Here is a 24751-nt window from a genome sequence, read left to right as displayed (position 1 = left end):
TTGCATAACAATCTTTCTTGCAGACCAAGTAAATTCCGCAAGTCACACACTTTTATTGTCTAACCACAGAAGCTAAACTGGGATATACTGTCAGTCTCAAACATTACTTCTGCTTCTGGCTCTATAGATTCACCCAAAAACCACTAATGTGGTGGCAGAAAATGTTGGGAGAACACAGGAAGTCATTATGAACACCGCCTGCAGGCTGTGCTGCAGAAATGAACTATGGGAAATTACTACTGGCTTATATGAAGAGGGAAAAAAAAGAGGGTGGCAATGTAGTTCTCACAAAACCAGTCATCCTCACTTCCACGCCACACGCACGGTCATGCTTGACACTCACTTGGGAGGGGCAGGCAGGATGGTGTGGTAGTTGTAGTGCTGCTGTTGCTGGTTGAGGATCTGCAGCTGCAGGAAGAGCTGCTGCTGTTGGAGGAGCTTCGCGTAGGACGAGTCCATCTGGGGAGGACGCTCTTTGTCTGCTTTCTGGTCGGGAGGGATGTACTGGTGGTACTTCAACTTCTTCACCTGCACCCAAGAGACCAACAAGTTAAGACAGGACTCCAGTCTTTTTTGCAGGACATTTATCTTGCTGTGTCTTGGCCTACAAAAGTTAAAACTTTCAAAAAGCACTCTGGCAATTTGAAAAACTGTACATGCATTTAGTGAATCTAGGTAGAAGGATCAACCGTAATAACATAACTACAGCCAAATAACAATAACACTTCCAGTTTTGAAAAAGAAAGTATGTATTCTGGTGTATTGAGGATATTGCGGTTAGAGAAAATTGCCTCTCATCTATTTCTACAATGGATTTCTCCTTCTTTTCATGAAATGACGAAACATTGAGTCTTGAGAAAAGCCCTGTGAGAAGTGACACCAAAACCACAGGGAGAGAAACTTCAGGTTGTTGGTTGATTCTGACAAACAAAACATGAACTGTTGAAAATTTAAAAAAATCAAACAAAGAGTGCGCTGACCTTAGGTTTGCTGTCCTTTGGTTTCTTAGGTCTCTGTGGAGGGCGGTCTGAACTCGTCTTGGACTGAGACTGATGACAGAAAGCGTGAGAAATGGGGTCGGGAGCAGGAAGTAAGGAAATGAAGAAGAGAGAGAGGGTTAGCCAGTTATAGCTGCTCCACAAAAAGAGATTAAGGTCAGATTTATTCACAAGTCATCAAATCTGCAGGATGCTCATCTCGAAACAGAGAAATACTTCAGTTTCGTGTTTGTAAAAAGATAGGAAAATAACCATAACGATATTTCCTCACCTTGACCTGTCCAGTGGAAGGGCGGGAGTTCACTGAGGTCAACATCATCCCATTTGTGATTTTTGGGAAAGGGGAAGAGTCCGACCCATTCACTTGGGGAGGAGGAGGTGGTGGTGGAGGTGGAGGAGGAGGGGACTGCGTAATGAACTGAGAAGATATCAATCTGGTTAATTTCACAATAAAGTCTCATTTGAATTTCTCTCCACTCTAGATGATTAGACATAAATGACATCCTGCGTTAGTACCTGTGTGGGGGACATGTCTCCGTTCTGGCTGTGCACGTCAGACGGGGACAGCTGAGGGACGGCGCTAAGAGGAGAGTCGTGACTGGTTGGCTGGTCTGGTGACAGAGCATCACTGCTGTCTTCGTCTAAAGACGAGCTCTCTCCCCCGGCTCCCTTTGGAGAATCTGTGACAGAGAGCGGATATTTTAAGATTAAAAGAAACAATCTGGCCTGTAATGAACATCTGTGGCCAGTAAAACAGTGAACATGGCTCCTGAATTTGGAAATTTGTGAGTGCAAGGCAGTCGAACACAATGACGACTGTTTAATGGATTGCTTAACAGTGATGACTAATTTTAGAGAAGTTATACAACACTGTACCATGTTTCAAAACAGGACTATGTCCAAATGTAGCTGTTGTGTCATTTCTGTCGCACAGTTGTTAGTCAAAGGCTGTGTGGTGTAGTTCTTCACATCCACATCACATCCGCTAGGATGTTGAAACCTGTAGTTAGCGTGCGTGTGTGTGTGTGTGTGTGTGTGTGTGTGCGCACACACTAACCCTGAATAGACAGTATTACAAGAGTGTGTAGATACCTGGATGTTGTAATTACAGAGCTAAAGGTGTGTTCCGACTGAACGGAAGTCAGATTTTAGAGGCGGTGCAACTGCACACAAAGGAAGAGGTATAAGAGCAGCTCAATAATAGCGGTGAACATGTTTTAACTTGACTCCTGCACTTATCTCTGAGCTGAATGGCTCCAGAAAAATTCCGCAAGCATCCATCCTAGGGCGAACTCAAGATATGTGTTTTGGTCTAGCTGGGGCTGTTTAATTCATCGAAATGCAATTCAGACATCAATATGATGCAATTAAAGTGCAATATCCAAATCACAAGCAGCTATGATGCATCACGGTAAAAATGTGTGACAAAACAGCCTCATGACAAAGTACTGTAATGCTGCAGAGGATGCAGAGGATTTTGTTACATCATGATTGTAACAGTTTTTTCAAAGTGAAAACTTGAATGCAAAAATTCAACAATTGTAATCATAATTTTTCTGTCAAAATAATCTTGCAGCTTTACTCCCAAAGCACCTTCAAGAGTCCAGTGGTTTTATACACAGTTTCCATGAAATCCTGCAGGTGTGTATTTGAATGTTGTACAAGTGTGTGTGTGTGTGTAGTTACCCAATGGGGAGTGCACAGGGATGTTGACGGACAGGATGTTCTTGTGAACCAGTTCGATGGGACCCGGTCTGTGGGAGATCTTGTCGTTGAGGTCATCGGCCAGTCGCGCTCTCTTCAGCTGCAGCTGCTTGGCCTGCAGGGACGGCTCTGCCGACGTTTCTGCCGTGGACACAACAGGCGACATAGCATGCATGCAAATTTATTCATCGAGTGATTCAGTTTCATCTGCAGCTCAAACAAGATAACACCAGGAACATGCTCTGTGTGCAAAAGATCTGAGAAAACAGGGAGTTTAATTACTGATGATCACTGATACAGAGTTTTAGGGCCCTTTAGAGCCCAAGCTCAATTTAATTCCAAACTAACACAACAGCAGCTACTGGTTTAACATTAGCATTAAGGGACAGCATCAAGTTACGCTGACACAGACTGACAGACCAACGTGCCACTTCATGACTGAGCATGGGAAGAGCCTCATTTCAATGTCATGAGGCTGTCAATGTGTTTAATGTCATTTATGTCAAATTCTAAGAATTTAGTTGAACTCAGTACTTAGAAATATGAACCAGAACTAGACCGTAACCTTATCACATGGAGCTGGTTCCTTTTGTTTACGGTATACTTCCTTTTTTAATCAAGTGTCACGTATTTCAGGAAACTTGAGCTGCTCATTGTTAACTTTTAATATCACTAAGGAAGATCTCATGCGTCTTAAAATGCAGTTCCGCTTTTAGGTAAAAACTCACCCTCCAGAATATGCATCCTGACCAGCTCTGAGCGTTCAGGACGACTCCGGATCTTCCTCTTCAGATAGTCCTCGGTCTGGGGAAACACAGAATGGGGGCGGAGGAGATGTAAGAAAAGAGGATCATGAGCCAAAGAACAAGAAACAAAGAGCGTAGAGTCCTAATGGACACCTGTTACCCCTGTAGACTGCATATCTTCTAAGGTGCTGTAGTTTTTCAGCACCATACTTATCAGATATCACTTTTAACAGTGTGTCCCATAGTGCGACATTACTTTTATTTTAGTTTCTTTTTTCTTTTCTTGTTTGTTTAGCAGAGAGAGTTGTTGTTGCTAACGGTAACTATGCTACGCTTAAAAGCATTTGCCATAAATTAAATTGGTTGCAAAGTGAAAAATGAGAAGTAGATCAGAACTTCAGTTATTAAAAAAAACAAACAACTGTCTAATCATGCTGTGCAACCCAGGTGGTTTGTGCAGCTCCTTCCCTGAAGAGCACTACTGTTTGACTGGCACCTACAGTTCGATTTCCTGTAAACATATAAGTGCCTATCCTGACAGCAAAATTCAATTTCATAAAGTGCTTTGTAATCTATGTCGTTTCAACAGACTGTAAAGATGTTGCCCAACGTAGCTTCAACAAAGCAAGTCCACAGAGAAAGGAGGAAAACCACCATATTCTGAGATGCTCACCCTTGCTCGCTCAAGACTCCTCCGCTGTTCGTGAAAGGCTGCCGGGCTCTTCAGTGCTGCAGGGAGAGATGGATGGAGGCGGGAAAAGAAAAAGGGAAAGAGAGATGGATGAGAATGTGGCTCACACAGGCGCTCATCGGAGTTGTGATGCTCCCTTCATCAACTGACAATGTGAGAACAGAATTGGCTACAGAGGAAGACAAGACTCAAAGCAGAAGTAGCTGCAGGACGAGAAGGTCAGTAGGAGTGCTGTTCTGACCGCACACTCTGATGACAGCTCAGGAGGCTGATGGGCTGCTGCAGCGTGCTGTGCGTGCACCAATAAAGCAACATTTGTCTGCAGTGCAAGCCAGCAGAGATATCACTAAAAACTGCAACTGCAGGTGATTTCTTTGGCCTGTTACTGCACTGCTCAGATCCCAGTCATGTTATCATTAAAGCAGCTGCAGGAAGTGTTGCAGCCAATGGTGATGGTAGCTTAGCTTAATTTAGTTCACACAAAATCTGACATTCAGTCATTTTCTACTCAGCCTCGTACTGATTGAAAGTCTGCTAAAGTTTTGTGATGCACAAAACATTTCTTGAGCTTTACAACAACAAAGCGTTGAAGCATTCTACTTCAGTTGTTTAGGAGAATGCTTCCACGTTGTTTTGTTGTAAAGCTCAAGAAACGCTTTGTGGACTATAAACTTGACATGACTTTTCTTTGGGATGATGGTGAGTAGATAATGACTGCATTACCATTTTTGGGTGAACTTCTTTTTTTAGGGAGCAAATATGCAGACAAACCTAATGGAAATGCATGACTAAAACCATGACCAAGACATTCCTAAAAACCTTCACTCAGCAGTTTCATGAGCCTAATTGTAACCATACGGCCTCTTTTGGTCACAATATTCCATACAGTTTTTCCCATGTATTCATTCTCTTAGTTTGAGCTGAGTACAGAAGTTAGTTTGAAGCTACGTGTTGACCTTTTTTGCATCTTCTTTTATTAATAGTTGTCCCAAACCTACAACATAGCTTTAATTCGACGTAGTGAAACCTTTTCCGGTTGGCAAATACACTTCTAATAACTGACTAATAGTTAAATGGTTATTTTAAAGAGGAACGGCAACAGATGTGAACTGATAGAAAACATTTTTGCTAAGATTTGGAGACAGCAGACTGCTGGAACTATTTCAGGCCAACTGTCTGTGTTACAGTAAGTCTGAGAGATGGACAGCAGCTAGGAGTCTGAGAGACATCAATTCTTGATGACCAGTCGTCTGGAATGGATCGTTAAAAGGATAGAGGAGAGTGCGGGCTGATGAAACATCTATGTCCATCACTGTACTCAACATTTACTGTGTGTAATGTACCCAGTGAATGTCTATGTGGTATATAATGTGTGAGTGGAAACATGCATTTATTTTTAGCCAGCCATTTACAGCCTAGAACCTGTAAAATCTACAAATATAATTTAGAATTTTATGATAGAAGTAATTTTGGATTCATAGACTAATTCCAAGACAATTTAAAGAAATTGCTCAACAGATTTGTTCCTTTTCACGTCGGTATGTAAGGCAGTTTGGTACCGCCAAGGAATTGGGCCAAGAGCACAAGCACAACGAGTTATCAATCTAACATCATGACTAACCAAACACCAAAACCAAATAAAGAATTCCTAAAATGTTTTGAATTGGACTTGAATACTAAGACCAGCAACGCTTACAGTCTTTGACATTTTAATTCCAAACGACAAGCTGAGAGTTAAGAAATGCCCTGCACAGATGTACAAAGACGTTCCCTCTATTTTGTGAAGGATATTGGGAAGACAGCGGCAGTTGTGATGATGCAACACAGCAATCGTCTGATTGGTCAAGAGCTGGTGAAATCACTTGTATGTGAGTGTGGACATTCTGGCCACAGCGGGGCGTCAGCTGTACGTGTGCCACAGATGACTAGCTGGGGTTGGAGGGAGACATTGCTCATGACACAATCCCACGATGTTTAAAGCTGAGATACATACCAGTTGTGGTATAACCAACAGCCAAAATGACAACAAAACAGATAACAGATCCAGTCACTAACACACCCTCATACTGAAGAACTTGTGAACATTCTCTCTCAAGAAACAAGGGTTTGACTGATAACATGTAATGAAGGCTTAACTAATACCTTGATGTATAACTGTCAGTTTGTCTCTCGTAGCACTTCCACTTTCAATGGAATATTCAGAAACTATCTCCCTTTGAGTCCTTCTGTTGGTATGTCAATGCAACCCATCTCACAATGTAGCTCTAACGGACATTTTATTCTGTTCATCATAGCTGTGCAATTAGCAGAAACAATATACAGTAGTATTTAACAGAAACAACAGAATACAACAGAATACAACGAACAGGTAAGTGGCCACAATTCTCAAAAAAGATCTACTGATTACAACCTTACACAGCCTCTTCAACATGGCCTGGTACTGCTGGTTGCACCAATTAAAATGTAGCATAAAAAGGCATAAATGACATCTTAAATCTTACACCTAGCCCTTAGTATGGTATGTGAAAAGTCCATCGTAAAATAGTGATTGGCATTGGAGGGTGCGAAGAGTGGTTTAGTGGTTTTTTCTTGCTTTACGGTCCGACATAGCCAAAGCCCAGTAATACACAAACTAATGTTAACCTGTATTAACACTATAGAACTAGCAAAGCACCACACTTAACTAAATTTGACATTAGGCACTAACTTTTTAGTGTTGGCAAGCAAATATAAGTTTAGATAACTTTCAACAATTAAAAACTACTAATTTACAACAGTTTGCTATCATGTGGTAGTTAGTGTAATTTAAGTAAGTAAACTACCCAAGTAAAACATATGTGTGGAAAACATTACAATGTCAGCTTCACTGGCTGTAGATTACGGTTGTATACCGGTAGTTGTCACCCAATCATAGTGATTTGTTGTTTGATGAATGCTATTTTAGCCAAAAGCCTCTTTGCAATTGCATAGCAGTGTGTTCACAGATAAGTGGACACGGAAGACAACACAGTAATCATCACTGCACTGAGAATAGTGGTTTTTACTTATCAGCAACAGGAAGTGAAAATGCCACTTCAGGTATTTTGGACTTTATGTCAGAGAAGTTAAGAAGAACTCTATACTATACTCCTGTGGTGCAACAATACATCAACACAGCTTTAGTATCAAACTAACTGATTTGAACATGTTGTTCTCGCCCAAACATGAGACAGAACTTGCACATAGCCACAGAAATTTCACCTAGCGCCATCCAAACTCCACTAGTCTGACACTGATGGTAAAATCTACAGAATTTCAGAGGCTGATTAGGATATTTGGGTTCAATGTTTTACTTTCAAGTTATCAGCACTAGCTCAGACATACTATGAGTTTTTGGTGAATGACATCACATGTGTGCTGTGTTAAATCATGACTGACCTCAAGACACAGGAGCATTGTTATTGTAAAAGATTCACTTGTCCAGCAATTTGTCCTGCCTCATATTTACATGGTCAATATGGACACAGTGCAACTACAGAAGGTGGGAGGACGGAGTGTCTTATTCAAGAACCCCTAGACAGTGGGAAGGTGGAAAGTTACTCATTCACACCACCTCTAGCTGCAAAACCAAAGTGACAATTTGACACCAGAGCAGAAACTGACCCTCCATCAGTTCCCAGAACTAACTGTCTCCTTTATAGCTATACAGCATGGCTGTAAGAACATTACAATATCATTAAGAACATTTTACCACTAATAATATACATCACAATTTTGAAACTGTATATAAAACAGAGTTTGGTCAACATTTTGCTTTTATCCCTGTGATACGATTCCAGTATAGTCTTTAAAGTCTATAAATGACGATTCTCCCTGCTAGCTCGTTCAACAGTTCATATGATCTTTGCTGTCCTATAATTCAACAGGGGCCTTGACAGCTCAACAGCCTTTGCAATACCTTGCTGTCTCAAAATAAGAGCTTCTGTATTAAGGGAAAACATCGCCTTGAGAGCTTACACAATCTTTCATGAATCTCTTATGAAGCCAGGCCCCTTGGCGTATCTTTTCTCTTTGTGTCTCGACTACGGAGATTCTTGGAAGTGATGGAAATGCCAGAATATGCTGATCCAAATTCAACAGTCTGGCATGAAGCCTGTTACATGAAGGGGACACGGCAAGATTGAATGTAACTACCTAATGGACTTCAGGTTGGTCTGAGTGTTCCCTCTAGTGCAATCTTTCATGCCTAAACCATACTTTTTAATGCACTCTTAAGACTCACCTTGAATATTCAGTGTGTGCTGGGTCTCTCTGTCTGAACTGTCAGATATGATGGCTCCTACTTCCATGTGGAGATTTTTTTCTACTCTCCGCTACAATGACCTGTTCATAGATGACTAACCCTAACCTTAAACTTGTATACTGTATGAGACTGTATGGCACGATTAGACATTTTGTCCACAGTAATGTACTACACAGAAGCAGAGGAACATTTAAAGAAAAAATATCTCTGCCTACTGTGTTGTGCGGAACTCTGAAACAGGAAGTGGATACAGAAGAAGAGGAAGCTGCCCTATTTGATAACACAAAGTGTTGCAAAGACTCCACAAAATACGACACTTGAAGAGCGCAGACACAGTCATGCGATAACACATGCAGATAAGGGCTGACATTTTCAGCAAAAGTCTCCTATAACCTAACATGTTACAGGAAGTCAAGCAGAAGATACAAGTTGCCAACATATCCTGTTATAGTAGATCAGAATAATCAGATATGTAATAGAACAGAGCCCATCTGGCTTATGAATAATTCAACCACACACATATAGCTCAGTGTTAGTGTTATGTGATAACCCCATTCATTTCTGAAACGGTCTGACATGCTGTCTGATGCTGTAGTATCAGGAAAGGGTTAACGCGTTGACCTAGGCTCAAAGGCACAGACACACCGCCCCAGTTGTTGACTGTAGCGTGTTTAGAGCGAGAGAGTAGATGTAACAATAAAATGTATGTGTAGGAAATAATCACAGTGCTCAAGTTTGCAATGAACAGTTTGAACTGAGAGAACACGCATCTACTGAGCATCTCAAACTTACGTGGCATGATCCCTTGGCTGACCAGTTCCTCTCGTGTACGTCTCTGCTGGAGTTTGAGCTGAAGGACTGCATGGAGACAGGGGAGGCGGAGGTGAGGGGAGAAAAAAGAGGAGAACAGAGTCAGTGAAGGCCGTTGAGAATAAGAAACTGCAGCGATGGATTTCTGAGCTCCTTAAGCTTCCTTATGGTCTCTTAATGTCCACTGATCAGTACTCCATCGACCATGTTCAGATAAATAACCCTGCACAGGAACCCAGATGCGTTTGGGCTGACGAAGAGAGGACCCAGTTCATCCTCCCATTTCCCCCTTCTTCTACCGTGCTTTTTTTTTAAGCTACAGAGGAGGCGGGTATAAGGAGGGTGTGAGCAGCCTACTACACACTTCCTGTTTCTGGACTTTTTTTTTTTTTTAATCTGTGTGGCAAGTGTGCGCATATGTGTGTGAAAAAAACAGTCAGCATTCATCGAAGAATCAGTGAAACAGTCAGGAACAGCAGAAAAGATGAGAGAAACCAGCAGAGGAAGAAAAAGAGAATACTTAAGAGTACAGACTGAAACAAGGCTCTTTTTGAGAAAACATGAGGAAAAAAGAGGCGATTGCGCCGTCATTTCAAAACAGGAAGCACTTGTTACATAATGCAGAGGCCGGGAGAAAGAGTCTCAAGGAACCCAGGCCCGAACAAAAGAAACTGGACCATTTTTGACCTTTCACTGTGCACAAAGTTTCAGTTGTTGTGCATTGTGCAGCCCAGTTGTTCTCCTCTTGGAACCTTTTAAAGTTAAACTAATTTAGGGACTCAACCCCTGGGCTGAAAGCATATTAACTCCCCTTCTATTCAATTAAATGCCCAATTAGAAACGAGATGAAGAATCTAAAGAGAATAACGATTTAAACACGGACAGCAGCTGCAGGATTACGCTAGTGCACTGTGTTTCACCATTTACTGCAACACACTGAGAATTTAGGGAAGTGAGCCGGACCCTTCAGTCAACCACACAGACAACTTGCATAGGCCATGCCAAGAATGAACAGCAACAGGATTGCCACTGCAGACACTTGTTTGTGGTGTGATGTCTTTTCTGAGGTGCATAAATAACTCATACTGCAGTCAACTTCCACTGTGCTTCTTGGCAATAGCCTGTTTCCATTTAAAACCAAAGATGTGACACACACTTATCACTCATCTTGGTTTTAAGTTTGATAAAATCTGAGGGAGGCATTCGTATGTTATTGTGGCAAATACTACTTTCACCCACAGACATTCAGCTCAGCTCCACTGAGCTCAAACTCTAGTTTTATATGTACCAGCTGTCCCTTTTGAAGGGGTAATATGTGTTTCTGTGTGCATGTGTGTGTGATAGAGAGAACACAACACTGAGGCTTCCCAAGCATTTCAGGCCCGGGTTGTGTTTGCCACACAAGCAGCACCTGTTCGTTCCCACTAACGAAAGTGACATCATTGGTGCTTGCAAGCTAGCTAACCAGTTTGCCATGCGTAGCTGCTGCAGTGTAAGCCCTCTGTTATGACAAATAATCCAGGCCTGGATGAGAAACACTTCAAATTCACGTCAGAGCCTGTGCGGCTAAATGTCACTCCTTGGCTCCTAACCCTCCGTTATATTTACAAGGGTGTACTCTCTACATCTTGAAGGATGATGTTAGCACTAGAGACTCCTCTCTGGAAGCAATAACATGTCAACTCTCAGTCAGCGACGTAAACACAGAGATATAAACACAGCCAGGCAAGTTCATGTATATGTTGCACGAGAGCAGCAGCTAAGATTGATTCTCCCTCAATGCCAAACACAAGGGCAAACACTTAGCCGACTCACGTGTTGCCTGAACCTGCACACACAGACACACACTGACCGTGCCGTGGCAGAGTGCAGGATAAGATGCCGAGCCACTTGGCACTTCCGGGGAAGAGGTTTATTCTGGGAAAAAGAATCTTAGACTTTCCTTCTATCTCAGCCTCACATCTCCACGCTCCCTCTACATATTCTTTCAGACAGGACACTCCACTTCACTTATTTATTCTCTCCTGCACTCTCTTTACCATCACTTTATCAACCAAGTGAACTGGTAAGTAAAGACATCAGCGCGTAACAAGACTTCATGATAGCATCACCATTAAATCAATTTGTGTGTGTGAAAAAGAAATGCAGAAGTCTCACAGTGACACATCACACATGCTGATGAAGGTGTCAACTGTGAAAAGCTGCAGTGGTGTTGAAACTGTGGGCTGATGTTGGGAGACCAACATCACGCGGCAATGACAACAAAATGATCTAGAAAATAATGTATAGCAAGGAAAAAATAAATACTTATTGAGGCCTAAAGTTGTTTGTACTAGAATCAGCTGTGAAAAATGCACAATACAGTTTCCCAAAGGTGGTGTCCTCAAACTGCTTTTTTAGTTCAACCAACAGTCTCAAATTTAAGAACCTGGAACAAGCAAAGTTTTGACATTCCTGCTATAAAAATGACTATAATAATTACTGTTACCATGTTTTAAATAGTTGGTAATTCCATTTCTTTTGATTGACTAATCAGTATATCGACTACTTGTTGCAGCTTTACTGCGGCAAATCACAGAAAACACATCATCTGCTGAATTTTAGGGCTTTTCTATCAAATCATATCTCTTGGATCGAACGAGGGGCATCTCATAAACCTCTGATCCAACTGTCTAAACTAGGGAGCACTGATAATCAAGATTCTGTTACTACATGGCATATTTCTATAATGTTGTCAGAAACATATTTTAGCAAGTTGTTTAGCTGCATTTCAGAAAGTTCAGAACAGGAAGAAACCACAATAATGTTCCTGTACCATTAACTGGGCAGTGCTCATCAAATATTAACCACATTCCTGTCCACTTTTTTTCTTTTACCGCATACCGTTTAGCTGTAATACAAAACTTTTTGCTACCAACCAGCCGCCATACATTTTCCTGTCTCAAAACGGAGCTAAAACCAAGCACTGCCTAACTCTCACGTCAACCATCAGTGGGAGTGTTCATTGGTCTAGTCAGGCTTAGTGCAAGGTAGTTGTTAGTTTACTACCATTCAAGCAAAAGGGAATACCACTATTTTGTCTGGTCAATGTTTGTCTTTCTACTGTACAGACAGCCCAGTTTTAGGCAAGGACAGTTAGACTTCCGATAGATAAGCCGATTATCTTGGCCATGCCTATGTATACTGGCAACTGAGGTTTTAACGTATTGTTTATGTTTGCAGGCATGGGAATCGTCGCAGTGGCAGCACTGTGGATGGATGAAATAAAGACCATTACTCCAAGTAATGCAAAACTGTATACAAAATAATGAACCTGTCAGTCTAAAAATGATATAAAATACATCTACAAAGGGTTTCACGGACGTACAGTAAACTATTTGTCAAATGATAAACATGCACCCAGTATTAATATACATTATGTTAGAGGCCTACAGAGAAATATAATATGATACTGACCAGCTGCATGTAAACATGGGTAAAATAAATAGGTTATTGCAGTGCATGTAAACATGTGCTCTGATCTTGCCTTAGTATAACTTCTTACAGTAATGTTTCATATGTGCATGTAAACACACCCAGTAACAATGTTGATGATTTGTTAATTGTTAAGGTAAATGTATGAAACATTAAATATGACAATGGCTTCATCTAAATCAGGTTTGAGGGGCATTTTGGTTAATTTAAGAAAAGGATGAAAAGGCAGGGCAGTTTTTTTGGGATACTAGGCCACAGCCAAAACTGGCCTCCGCAGTCATAAAAAGTTATGGCGAAGGAACACAGAGGGAGAGAGACAGAAAGGCAGACAGCAGATGCGGCTTCATTTACAGCTTTTAGATGGAGCAGAGGAAACGGTGGTGGACAACAGCCTGCTGGTTTAAACAAGGGCACGTGAGCCCGCCATGTTTAAGTCACAGGATGGCTCGTTTCAACAACTTTCATGACCTGCTTGCCAGAGATTCACAGTGAAATTCACAGCTTCAGTTTCAGAATAACAACCGCACACTATAATTTCTTAATGTGAGAATGTGTGTGAAGTGAAGGGCTACATGTTGAAGTTATTTTATTTTGCCAAGTTATGTTTGAGTAAATGAGTAATTGTAAATAAAGAGATAAAATGTCATGAACATTTACAATTGCCCATCTGAATTGATTGGAACCCAAAGTAATGTCAAAAGTAAGATGTTTTTGTTATGTGACCAGGAAAGAAAACAAAATTGTACCATTGCTAAAACAGGACCAGCAGGCCTTTAATATTCCTAACCTGATAACCAACTTTCATGATTTTTTTAACCGCATCTGATGAAAATTTCTGTAGGGTCAATCAAGTAATCATCTCTGATAAGTTTAGTATTTCAACACAGCTGTCTTGCAGCTACAAACTATAGCACACTACACAGCAAAAAGTTGTGTGCTATTTTGAATAGTGTGACTCGTTGCAAGTTTATAGTAGTAAGACATGGCAGGTGGGGAATTCTGTAAGCGTACACTGACACAAGGCCCTCGACAAAGTAAAAGTAGTGGGGAAAGAGGGATCCGGGGGGTTAGGTTTAAGGTTAGAGAGGGAGGAGGAGGTCAGCAAGGTAGAGCCAAGCTCTTGGCAGCCAACTAGGCTAATCCTGCTATGCTCATGTGTCGTTAGATCTGATTAAACCTGTCTGAGTTCGTCACTGTCCCAAAAGACCCCAAGGCTTGGCACAGCTATGCCTACACAAACTGACCATAGCAACCGAATGAAAGCAGCACGATCCACGCCCACACTGGGTGAGGAAGTGGGCACATGAGGACGGAGACAAGACATGGTCGTGCTGACACATGCCCAGCTAACAGACGCTCTGCGTGGACGTTGCACTTGGCATTGGTATTGGAAATCTACTTGGACAGCCTTTAAATATTCTCCAGCATGAGCTCATAATTTTTACCGCAGTTTGATTGCATCTGTTCAACAGAGAGATGAATGCATCACCTGACCACAGCAAATGCTTCACACGTCGGTGAGATCGGAAGAGGATAGAGGGCAGGAACAATACAAGGTTAAGGCCATTCACTCGCACTGCAGCACTGGGCTGGGAAGCCAGATGACAGCAAGAAGTGTTGCAGTGAATACTAATTGTCTTAAAGTTCAAGAAAGATGAGTCAAATTCCCAAAGCTTTTCGTGGATTTGCGCACTTCCCTTCACTCTCACTTTCTCTAGACATGACGTGTGCCTCCAGTGAAGACTTAGTTAGTGAGCAAAAAGCAGACCTGGAATGACTTTTCAACTGACAGCTGTAGCATCATGTACGCACAGTGAAGGAGTCAGCTGTTGTTACACCACTGTAGAAATTCCATTCACAGTTTTTTTAAGTGTATCGCCCTCGCTCTTCTCTTTACCTCCTCAGTCTTGCTTGAAATGTGTGGTATAGACAAGAGGAAGCTTATTTTAACTCAAACCATTCCAAATTAGGCTGTATCCCCAAAACCTGATATTATGTCAACATTTGCAGTCTTGACTTTTTTCCTTTATATAGAAAAAGACATTTTTGTAAGCACTAAGACTGTTTATTTTCCTCTCATTTTGCAAAAAATTTGAAAATCACATATAAATACAAAAATATAGGAAGTGTCACACTATCACATTTCAAACTTCGAACTTTCAATCTGGCTTAAAATTAGATTTTTAAGTATTAAATATTTGCTTGGAAGAATTGTAGGATGATTGGAGAACACTGCCAACCCAATGGATTATGTGTTTAACTTGGAGTAACAACCCCATAAGAGGGAAAGACCACAGATGCATACCTCATATACTTTTACTGACTGCTGAAAAATCATAACTGTAAATTGGAGGAAAGCAATTTCACAGACACAAATTCAATAGACTCAAGAAACTGAAATATTTCTATGTAACAGAGTCCATAGCAGCAAAACTCCAAATGAAAGCGGACAATTTTCTACAAAGATGGCCTCCAGTTATGCTGTACTTGAATGTCTAAATGGCAGAATATAAACAAATGTTCTAGGAAAGGCAAACAAAGAAAAAAGCCCTCTGTCAAGGACTGTTGTTACTGTTGTAACAGTGTTCAATGTTAAGTGTAACTGTTAATGTGGTTTTGCTAGCAGCTACAGTTGGGTCATAATTTGACAGTTCCCTGTTGAGTTTTTTTAAATACAAGTTAAGTTTTGTAAGAGTGGGTCTCTTTGTTTGTTGTGCATGCTGGTGATGCGATACCTGTTCCTGCTAATAGTTTCATACTAAACCACTGACCTACAGGCGGCAGTAAAAATGCAGCAAAGTGCAATCAAAAGCAGGTAAGAGGAAGACTGCTTGCACGTAAATAATATTGTAAACAGTTGCTTTCTAAATTTTTATGAGAAAGAAAATGGATTTTACAGGTTTTTTTATACCTCAGGGAAACATCCAATGAGATTTGGTGACTGACACTGACTGTAAACAATGATTCGTTTGTTTACAAGAAAACTCCACAGGGCACATTTAAGATTGTAGTAATAAGTGATGTTACTTTAACACCACACATTCAGCCATTCACAACTGCAGTTGCCCATGACTCCTTATTTTTTGCATAGTGGTCAAGTCTAACCTATTAAACATCTTCATCAGAGAGAACATATATCCAGGCCAGTGAAGCAAAGCGCTTATCTTTAGCAAAACACCATAAACCATTTATGCTGTATGAAGCCATAAAGTACTGATATGAACCAGACGGGCACATAAACACAAATCATATCAGATATCTTGTATCTGTACTGACTGTGCAGCTCCAGAAATCGCCCACCTTCTTTCAGGCTGTGATAGACATGTCTGTCATGATCCATCGTCAGTCCTGCCTTCTCCATGTCTTCTCCCATTGGAGGAGAGCCCGGTGGGGAGGGCTCAAAGGAGAGGCAATGGTTGGTGTCCAGCATTATCATTCAGAATGGAGATCAATTATTTGGTAAACATTGAACTCCTCGTTCAAAAGCAGCCCTCCTCACAAGACCCAAATGTTGGCAAGTCTGGCTGAAGAGGGGAGGAAAGAAGAGTCCTCGATGTGTCAAAACTGCACCAGCTGTCCCTTCAATTAGCTGTCCTCTCTTTCCTAGGGAAGGACATGAATATCAAATGTTTCAAAAGACTCCCATACAAGTCAAAGAGAATCTCCTTCTAAACGAAAGCGTGTCAGGGAAAGGACTGCTACTGCCTCGCCTCTTCCCTCCCAGTGCCTCTCTCTTCTTAGTAATCGATTGGTCTGTCTCAGCTTCTCTCTTTCTCTTCTTCCTCCAGATCTCTCCTTCCCTTGCAGTGGCAGTCGGCAAGTCACGACAGCGCCGCTCCGCTCTGCAAAAGGATTCCCGGAGAGACGAGGAGAGGGGGAGAAAATCCACAGGGCCGGTCGTGGATGAAAAGAACAAGAGAGCCGAGGGGAGAAAACTGAAAAGAGGCCAGCAGCGGAGGAAGAGAGGACAGCAGTGAGCTCGCCAGAGAGAGCGCCCAGAGAGACTGCTCTGGTTGCAGCTCCTCCTGAATCTCACACAGACACACAGACACACAGACACACACACACACACACACACACACACACAAGCAGGGAGTGCTGCCGATAAAGTTCTCCTGTTCAGCTGTTGCCATTCATTCACCGTTACAGGCTGGTGGGGGGGTGCCACGTACAAAACCTCTCTATCAAACACACACACAAACACAGCACACAGAACAAACTCACAGCACCTTGGTGAAACAATATGTTATTGAACACTTTCTAGACTTACACACTGGCTCTCAAGAAAGGTGACTCAGTCGATCTATGAGCAGTTTTTATTGGACGGCAGTAACCGTTTTCAGTAATGACCTCATCTGACAGAATCGACCTTTGTCGGAGATGCTTGGGTAAATCTGATACTAGGATGAATCATACACTTTTAGAGTGATTGATTGATACTCAATCACGACTGCAACTCTGAAATGGTTTGTGAACAGTCTGCCCTTGACGAGAGGCATCTCATTCAGACAAGGACTCAATGAAATATATTTTGAAGAGGACCGGTGCAAACAGAGAATCAAAGATGACGCATCCTAATCCTGTCCACCAAACTGTCTCAGGCTCCTGCAGAATTCTGATGCTAAACGCCGTCCCTGGACGCACCCCTCCCCCTCTTCTCCACTCTGTTTTAAATAGCAAGGCCAGCTGGCCATAAGGGGGCTATATTCAGCTTGGTATCACCTATGCGCTTGCAGGGTAAGGTTACTTCCAGGCATACACATCACGGCCTGCAAAAACACAGCAAACTTTTAAGCCGCATTTTCTTGTACTAAATCAATGTTTTATGAGGCATGACACAAAGGGGGATACATTGCTTTCATACCATTCATTCCACCATACATACAGCACAGAGAGGAGTATTAATAAAACAAGTAAAGAGTAAAAATATCAAACATGAAAACTCAGCACACAGAGTGACATCGTTGCTGACCAGTCCACAACACCCCTATCTTAAGGGTGACACACTCATGACTTCTGTGTATCTGAAAACACACAGGCGACACCTTGAACAAACGACGGCTGCCATCTACAATAACTGTCTGTTATGAGTCTGTGATTAGAGTCCACCTGCTGTTATGATTCATAGTCTGTGCAGGAAGCACAGGGATGACAACACACACAGGGATTAGGATGTTGCTGTGTGGGTTGAGCCAATCTCAGCAACTCACTCTTTCTCACACACACACACACACACACACACACACACACACACACACACACACACACACACACACACACACACACACACACACACACACACACACACACACACACACACACACACACACACACAGCATGCCAAACATGTTGTTTTATTTCAATCTTCATGGTTCAAAATCCTGAACTGGTTGTTATTTTCACTTGATTATTCCTGCAACTGCCTTTTACCTACTCTGATTTTGTAATTCTGTCTGTGGGCTCTAATCTACAAAATATGTGCACATTTCCATGGCAACATAAATGCCATGAGAGGATATCAATTTATAGCTCAACAGTAATGTGTAATTCTATGTTCTTTGACAATTGTCACTGTTACTTTGACCGATGGGATAAGGCAGACGTTTGCAGGGGAGGTTTTATGGTCTTAGGGCTTGGTGGCCATAGTGTGTGGGAAGTACGGCTATATTCTTTCCCATGAACCGACCACACCTGAATTAGTAACTTTGGACACTTAAGGACACAGTAGACTAGTATGTAGTAAGTATAAAGGAAACTATTGATGCAACTAAGAGCCTACAGCCATGCTAGTAGCTCTGTAAAGGCTGTATGTAGGCCCTGCAGTGCTTTAAGCTTAAAGCTAAGGCTAGCGTGGCAACATGGCAGGTAAAATGCTTACCATGTTTACCATATTAGCTTTGCATGTTAGCTTGTTAACAAAGACGAAGTGCAGCTGAAGCTGATGGGAATGTCATTAGTTTTTCTTATTTGGGTTTACGTATTTTGTCATAAATCAATAAGTGGTCTAATCAAGATTTTGACTTAAATCAACATTATTTAGAAATTGGCATTTTCTGAGTACAACACCACTAACATAATGTAAGTGCTAATTACAAACAAAACTCATCACATCATAATAATGTTATGTCCTTAAACTTCTATCCAGAAATAAACAAGTATGTAATACTGTGATCCTGCCCTCTCATTGAAGTTGCATAGTGCAACTTGATGATGGGGGGGCGAAGTGGCTGTGACAGAGACAACATTCACCTGATTACAGGACACCATACCATCAAAATGATTTTTGAGCTGTTATTTTAAGGTAAAAAAACTTACGTAGTGTTGCTTTAATGGTGGCACCACATAAAAAGTGAGGGGAAGACCAACAAAATACTATAATCACTCCTGAGGACAGAATGAATGTTTCCCAAAATATATGGCAATTACTGCAATCACTGTTGTGACATTACTCAAAAGCAGAGATGTTAACTTCATAGTGGTGCTAGAAAAAGAGTCAGCCAAAGCCATCTGAAAAAACACATCCCCAAAGCACCATAGATATCTGTAAACTTCATGGCAGTCTATTTAAAAGTTGTAGTGTTTGAGTCTGAACCAAAGTGGTGAACAAACTCACTGACAACCCTAGAGACATGCCACTATCAAGTCTAAAAACAGCATAAAGTCTAAGAACTATTAAGTACGATGGGCCTGTTTCCCAGTATGTTTCCCAATGTTTAGCTGTATATCAGCACTACTCGTATATGACGCTCTTGCCTGTGTGTACAGTATTCTAGTCACATCCACTGCATTGGGTCGTGATGTTAACCTTTAGTAACAGAAATGATCTATCATGGCTCTGGCTTCAGGAACATTCCAGTGAAACTATTTGGCCTTGGACATCGTTATCTTGGTCTTTCTTAATTCGTCACTGAAAAACATTTCTGGGAATCAACCAAAAGAAAATCCCTGCTGTTTGTGCAGGCAGACAGGATATAATTACTGTATGAAGGTCCTGCCGAAATAGAGACTCCGAGACTTCCTGTGGATGTGTAAATGAATGGAAAACTCCCCAACGGCTTTCACTCGGTCATCATAACCTGGACCACCGAGGGCATATACAGCATTAGCAGTGACTTCTTATAAAATGGCAACATGTTTAACTTTTTGTCCACTACTTGCTGTGGCATCTTAAACATCAGAGCAACAATAAAATTGTTATTGCAAAAAAAAAAACAACATCAGAGCAGCACTTAAATAGCCTACAAGCTGGTAGAGTACAACATGACTTCCACATAATGCTTTTTTTTTTTATCTACAAAATGGTTGAGGGAATGAAGTGACTTCAGTCCAAATATTTTTATTTTCTATCCTGGTGACGGAACATCATGACCTTCTTAACAGAGAGTTAATGTCATTCAGACACGACCTGCCCAAAATAATTATCCCACCACATTCCATTTACCTTCCCACAACAATTAGCAGGTTCCGTTAACCCTCCCCCAATCATTGCCAACTAACAAGACCAGGCAAGCTCGACTCAGGTCAACCACAAAAGAAGGTTCTCAAAAATTTGAGCATTGGTCCATTCCTCACCATTTGAGCAAGAATTTCCATCCTTAGTTGACCACTGATCTCAACAACATGCCTCTCAGACCCTTCTATTCATGTTTGTAAAGGTCTGTGTTTGAAGAAACAAACAAAAAATGCTTTTTGATGTCACTGTTCAGTTAAAAGTACTTTTTTAACCAATTTCTCTCCTCTTCTCTACATGCCGTTTGTGCAGTGCTAGAGCAGAATGGTCTAAATAGTGAGAAACTGCACTGGACAAGATTATGTGCTTTCCCTTTTTGTACCTTTACATGAGTTTTAAAAGAAAGGGAGAGCATTACATCTTCACTCTGCTCACTCATTACTGACCAAAATGTGTTAGTGGCGTGGTGTGTGATTTGTCAGGTATCTAAAGTTTGCATCAAATGCTAGGTTGGCATTTCAGGCATGTGTACTTGTTTTTGACCAGACATTTGATTATCTAAATGAGGAAAATTAACTTTCGATTATGTTTAATTTAGGCAATGTTCCGTCGTTAACACTGATGCGTAGAGAAGGCCATTTCTGTTCAATAAAATAATTCACAAACTAGGATGTCAGAAAAGGCCTTCATTTATTATATTTACAGACGCTTGAGTAATATTTTGGTACTATACTTCGCAGTGCTCCTCATTTGTATTTTCCCAGGATTCCGTGGGTTTTTTACTGGTGACGTTCTAGTCACGATCAAGTTTACCAATGAAACAGATAGATACAGAATGCACCAAACAGATGAACCAAACCAACCCCCGACCTGCCAAGAAAACAAACCAGGCCGTGCACCAGTCTACCACAGGTCAGACCAGCCATTAACATTCCAGCAGGAAAAACAGAAGGTGTTTTTTTCCGTTTACTTCCTGGTATCCCCCCACCCCACCCACACTGCTGTGGAATTTACCAGCACTGTTTGCATTAGGCTGTGACTCAACACTGACATCAGACCTAGGATTTCTTAGTTTGATCCACAAAGAGAACCAGTCTGAGGAATGTAGTCAATGATATCTGAACCAAGGTGTTCACACTGGTAGCTGCATGGCAGCCATGTGTGTAATCATAAAGAAAGGATGTGGAATCTGGCACAAAACCCTAATGTAAATGTTGGTATAGCAAGCCTTCACTTAATCACTTACTGTACTGTACTCATTCCAGAAGCTAGTAAGCCAACTCTGCCTGTGTTTGCAGATGAAGAATTTATACAAGTGCTTCTGGGATATCAGAGGCATGATCCCTAACTGACCTAATGCTGCACTTCAACTTGGTTCCCAAGAGGAATCTTGTTTTATTCCAAGACTTGAAAGGAAGTTCTGTTGTGCAATGTACAGATTTATTAACTATTGCAAAAATATTCTAGAATGATTGCCACATATAAAGGAAATGCATCATGGGAAAAATGGACAATGGACAAAAAAGGGGGAAAAACGTACTCACATGAAAACTGCAACATCTTAAATTGACATAAAAGTAATTTCATTCAAAGGGATCCAGGGTGTTGAGATTTAGGCTGTCATTAAATGAAAACTAAAACATGGTTCCTACTTTCACAGTTTGGACTATCGGTTCTATTGGCTCTGATTACATTTTACTCATCAAAGGAATCATTAATCCTGCCAAGACCACTGGTAGGTCAATAATTACAAATATATACTCATGTTAAGACGGATGACTTTTTTCCATTTGCTGTACTGATGTTTTGCCATAATGTGGTGTATTGAGTCTTGATATCTTACACATACTATCTATAACCAAACTTCAGTGAAGGTTTGGACGAAGTAGATGGAGTTGTTTTGTAAGCTGCGACCAGCAACCATGTAATTTAAGACCTATGTGCAAAATATGGACATATTTAAGACTTTTTAAGGCCTAAAATTGAGATTGTCAAATTTGAGACTTTAAGACTTTTTAAGACCCTGTGGAAACCCTGAGCTAGTCCAAAAAAATCCCTACACCCTCTTGCAGCGAGAGCTTCAAATGAGTGTGTTTTTGTGTGTGAAGTAGGGCTGGGAAATATATACTGGTGTCTAGGGGGGGGTGGTGAAAAAAATCGATTATTGATTAATCGCGATTATAATATTGACAATTATGATTCGATTATTAAATTTCCAAAAATCAATTTTAAAAAAAAACATTTTTTTGGGGGGGGGGGAATAGTAATACAAACTGGAGTACTCCTCTTACTGGCTTCCACTACATGGTCCACAGTCTGGAGCCAAGATATGTTATTCCATCCTGGAGCTTTTTCACACTTAAATCGATTCCAAATCTTTACAAGGAGACAAACCTTTCCGTGCAAGTGTCCCTCAACTCTGCTCACAGGGTAGCAATAATCTGCGATGCCTGGACATCCAGAGCTACAGTCTCATATGTGACCGTTACAGCTCAGTATGTCAGCAGTTCATGGAAGCTAATGTCCTACAAACTTCAGATGAAAGCTATGGATGATAGCCACACAAGCGCAAATATGTGTGAGTTTCTCAAAGCAATGGCAGACGAGTGGGGAATAGAGAAACACGCCCTGGTTCTCGTCACCAACAATGCTTCTAACATGAGTCCAGCTGCTGAGCTTGGCAACTTTCTTTTAACAGTGAAACACTACATTTAAAACAAATTAAAAAATAATAATTTTGATATTACAGTTACACTATACAATATTGAAGGTGCTGTGAGGTGTTACTCAAAAGATAAGTAAAATAATTCAGCAGCTGACTGATGTTAAATGGAAGATCAATAATCGTTAATAATTGAAAATCGAATCGATAATCGTTAATAATCGAAAATCGATTTGGAATCGAATCGAGACTTCAATAATCGGAATCGAATCGAATCGGGAAATTGGGCCGATTAACCACCCCTACTGGTGTTGTGTTATAAACTGTATAATGTCTTTGCTGCATTACAGGAAAGTGATGTTATTTTCTTCTCAGGCTGTTGTACTTGTTGTTGTACTGTTCTAATTGCTATATAATCGATATTGACATATTTGGTCAAAAATATTGTGATATTTCAGTTTGTCAAACAGTCTTACTATTTATGAAGTGTTTTTGAGAAGATTAAAAAATATCGAGATGTATATTGTGTATTGTGATATAGCTATATTGCATTGAAAAAGGCGCATAACTTAATGTAAGAATTCAAATAACATGACCAAACTTTGTAGAATAACATGCTGACACACCATTTTGCCACCTCCCCTCTCAAAACTTATGAACCATTTGTTGTAAACTGTTGCAAGTGGCATCATTGAGTTTCCCTTTCATTGCTCTATCACCCTCTGTTGGTCCATCAGTTCAACAAAAATCTATCCTTGAGTCTACCCTATAACGACTGCAATTTGGAGGCTGAAAACTGCTACGGAGGACAAGTGTTAGGTGAGGTTATGTACGTGTAACACCTGGATGTCTGTGTGTACCTGACAGCTTTAGCAAATTTTCGCTTTGTTTACTTTATTTTTATTTTGCTTATTTAAGCTATGACAGGGTGACACATGGGGTTTCTATAAGCTTAAAAACAAGCACACCGATACCCACTGAGCCTTTAGCACATTTGCACACCCACATACAGAATGCTATAGGAAATTAAAGCCATTAAAACCCTGGTCATTTTTTTTGTGGTGAAGAAAAAAGGTACTGGGCAAAGTAACAGAGTGTTTTCTAAATGGTCAAAGGTCCTTTGTTGAGCACGCATTGACCACTCTGCAGACCCACCCATCAGCCGTCTCACATCTTGTCAATAAAACTGAGACCAACTGTGGTCTAATTGTGTACTGTTGAAGGAAAGAGAAGCATCTATAAGAGCGCCAGTGTTAAAGGACAAACAGAGGCATAGACCAGCTGGCAGCTGTTAGCATCTGGTAACATGAGCCTTCACTGTAAACCAGGGAGGACTGAGGGAGGGATGGAGGAGGGGAGGTGAGGTCACGTTTAGCAAATGGGTTTTAGAGAGGAATACAGGCGGAGAAAGAGACAAGAGGGAAAAACTGAGTACCAGAACCAGTGATGACGGCTTTGTAACAGACTGTTACATAACTGGAACATCTGAAAATAATTTTTAATGTAACGAACCCCCTAACCTCCTGCCCCATTTACAGGGGGAAACACTGCTTTCTTTTCTCGTTTACGACTGGCTTCCATTTCAGTCCTACAACAACAGACTCCTGAGCAGACTGGCTACAAAGAAAGGCTGTCGAAGCAAATCAGGAGAGGAAAGAGAAGTAAAGACAACAAAGCTGAAGTGAGGGCGGCATGTGTGCAGCATGAGTGTGGGACAGAGAGAGAGAGCTTCAGCCTGATACGAGAAAGTTACTCACTAATGTATGTGTGTGTTTTTTCTGGTGTTTCCCTTCAAGTTTTACAGGCCTCTCCTTCCTGCCTTCCCCCTTTATACATCTAATAAAAGCCTGGCTGTTAATTTGCTTCAGCAACCAAAATGACGGTGCTTTTATTAGACACTGACCTTTAACTGGGACACTGGTTTCTATTCTTAT

General features: G+C 41.1%; 1 protein-coding gene across 14 annotated transcripts in view; it reads right to left on the bottom strand.

Annotated features, from left to right (window-relative positions):
- The window catches only part of mrtfab (myocardin related transcription factor Ab), a 50396-nt gene that overhangs the window by 7860 nt on the left and 17785 nt on the right, over positions 1 to 24751 (bottom strand). For 8 of the 14 annotated variants that reach the window (XM_030400042.1, XM_030400040.1, XM_030400043.1 and 5 more), the window contains 8 exons: positions 9214 to 9279; positions 4122 to 4177; positions 3431 to 3506; positions 2685 to 2855; positions 1515 to 1678; positions 1270 to 1416; positions 981 to 1049; positions 344 to 528 (listed from right to left, as the gene is read on the bottom strand). In XM_030400042.1, coding sequence (XP_030255902.1) covers positions 344 to 528; positions 981 to 1049; positions 1270 to 1416; positions 1515 to 1678; positions 2685 to 2855; positions 3431 to 3506; positions 4122 to 4177; positions 9214 to 9279 — 934 coding nt within the window. Of the gene's footprint in view, positions 1 to 343; positions 529 to 980; positions 1050 to 1269; positions 1417 to 1514; positions 1679 to 2684; positions 2856 to 3430; positions 3507 to 4121; positions 4178 to 9213; positions 9280 to 16005; positions 16760 to 24751 lie in introns of those variants that run through there. The other 6 variants (XM_030400045.1, XM_030400044.1, XM_030400052.1 and 3 more) reach the window with 3 other exon arrangements.

Source organism: Sparus aurata, chromosome 20 (assembly GCF_900880675.1).
Source record: "Sparus aurata chromosome 20, fSpaAur1.1, whole genome shotgun sequence".
In the NCBI taxonomy this organism is placed as follows: Eukaryota; Metazoa; Chordata; class Actinopteri; order Spariformes; family Sparidae; genus Sparus; species Sparus aurata.
Note: the sequence above shows the minus strand (reverse complement) of the source record. Positions and strands in the feature narration are given on the sequence as shown.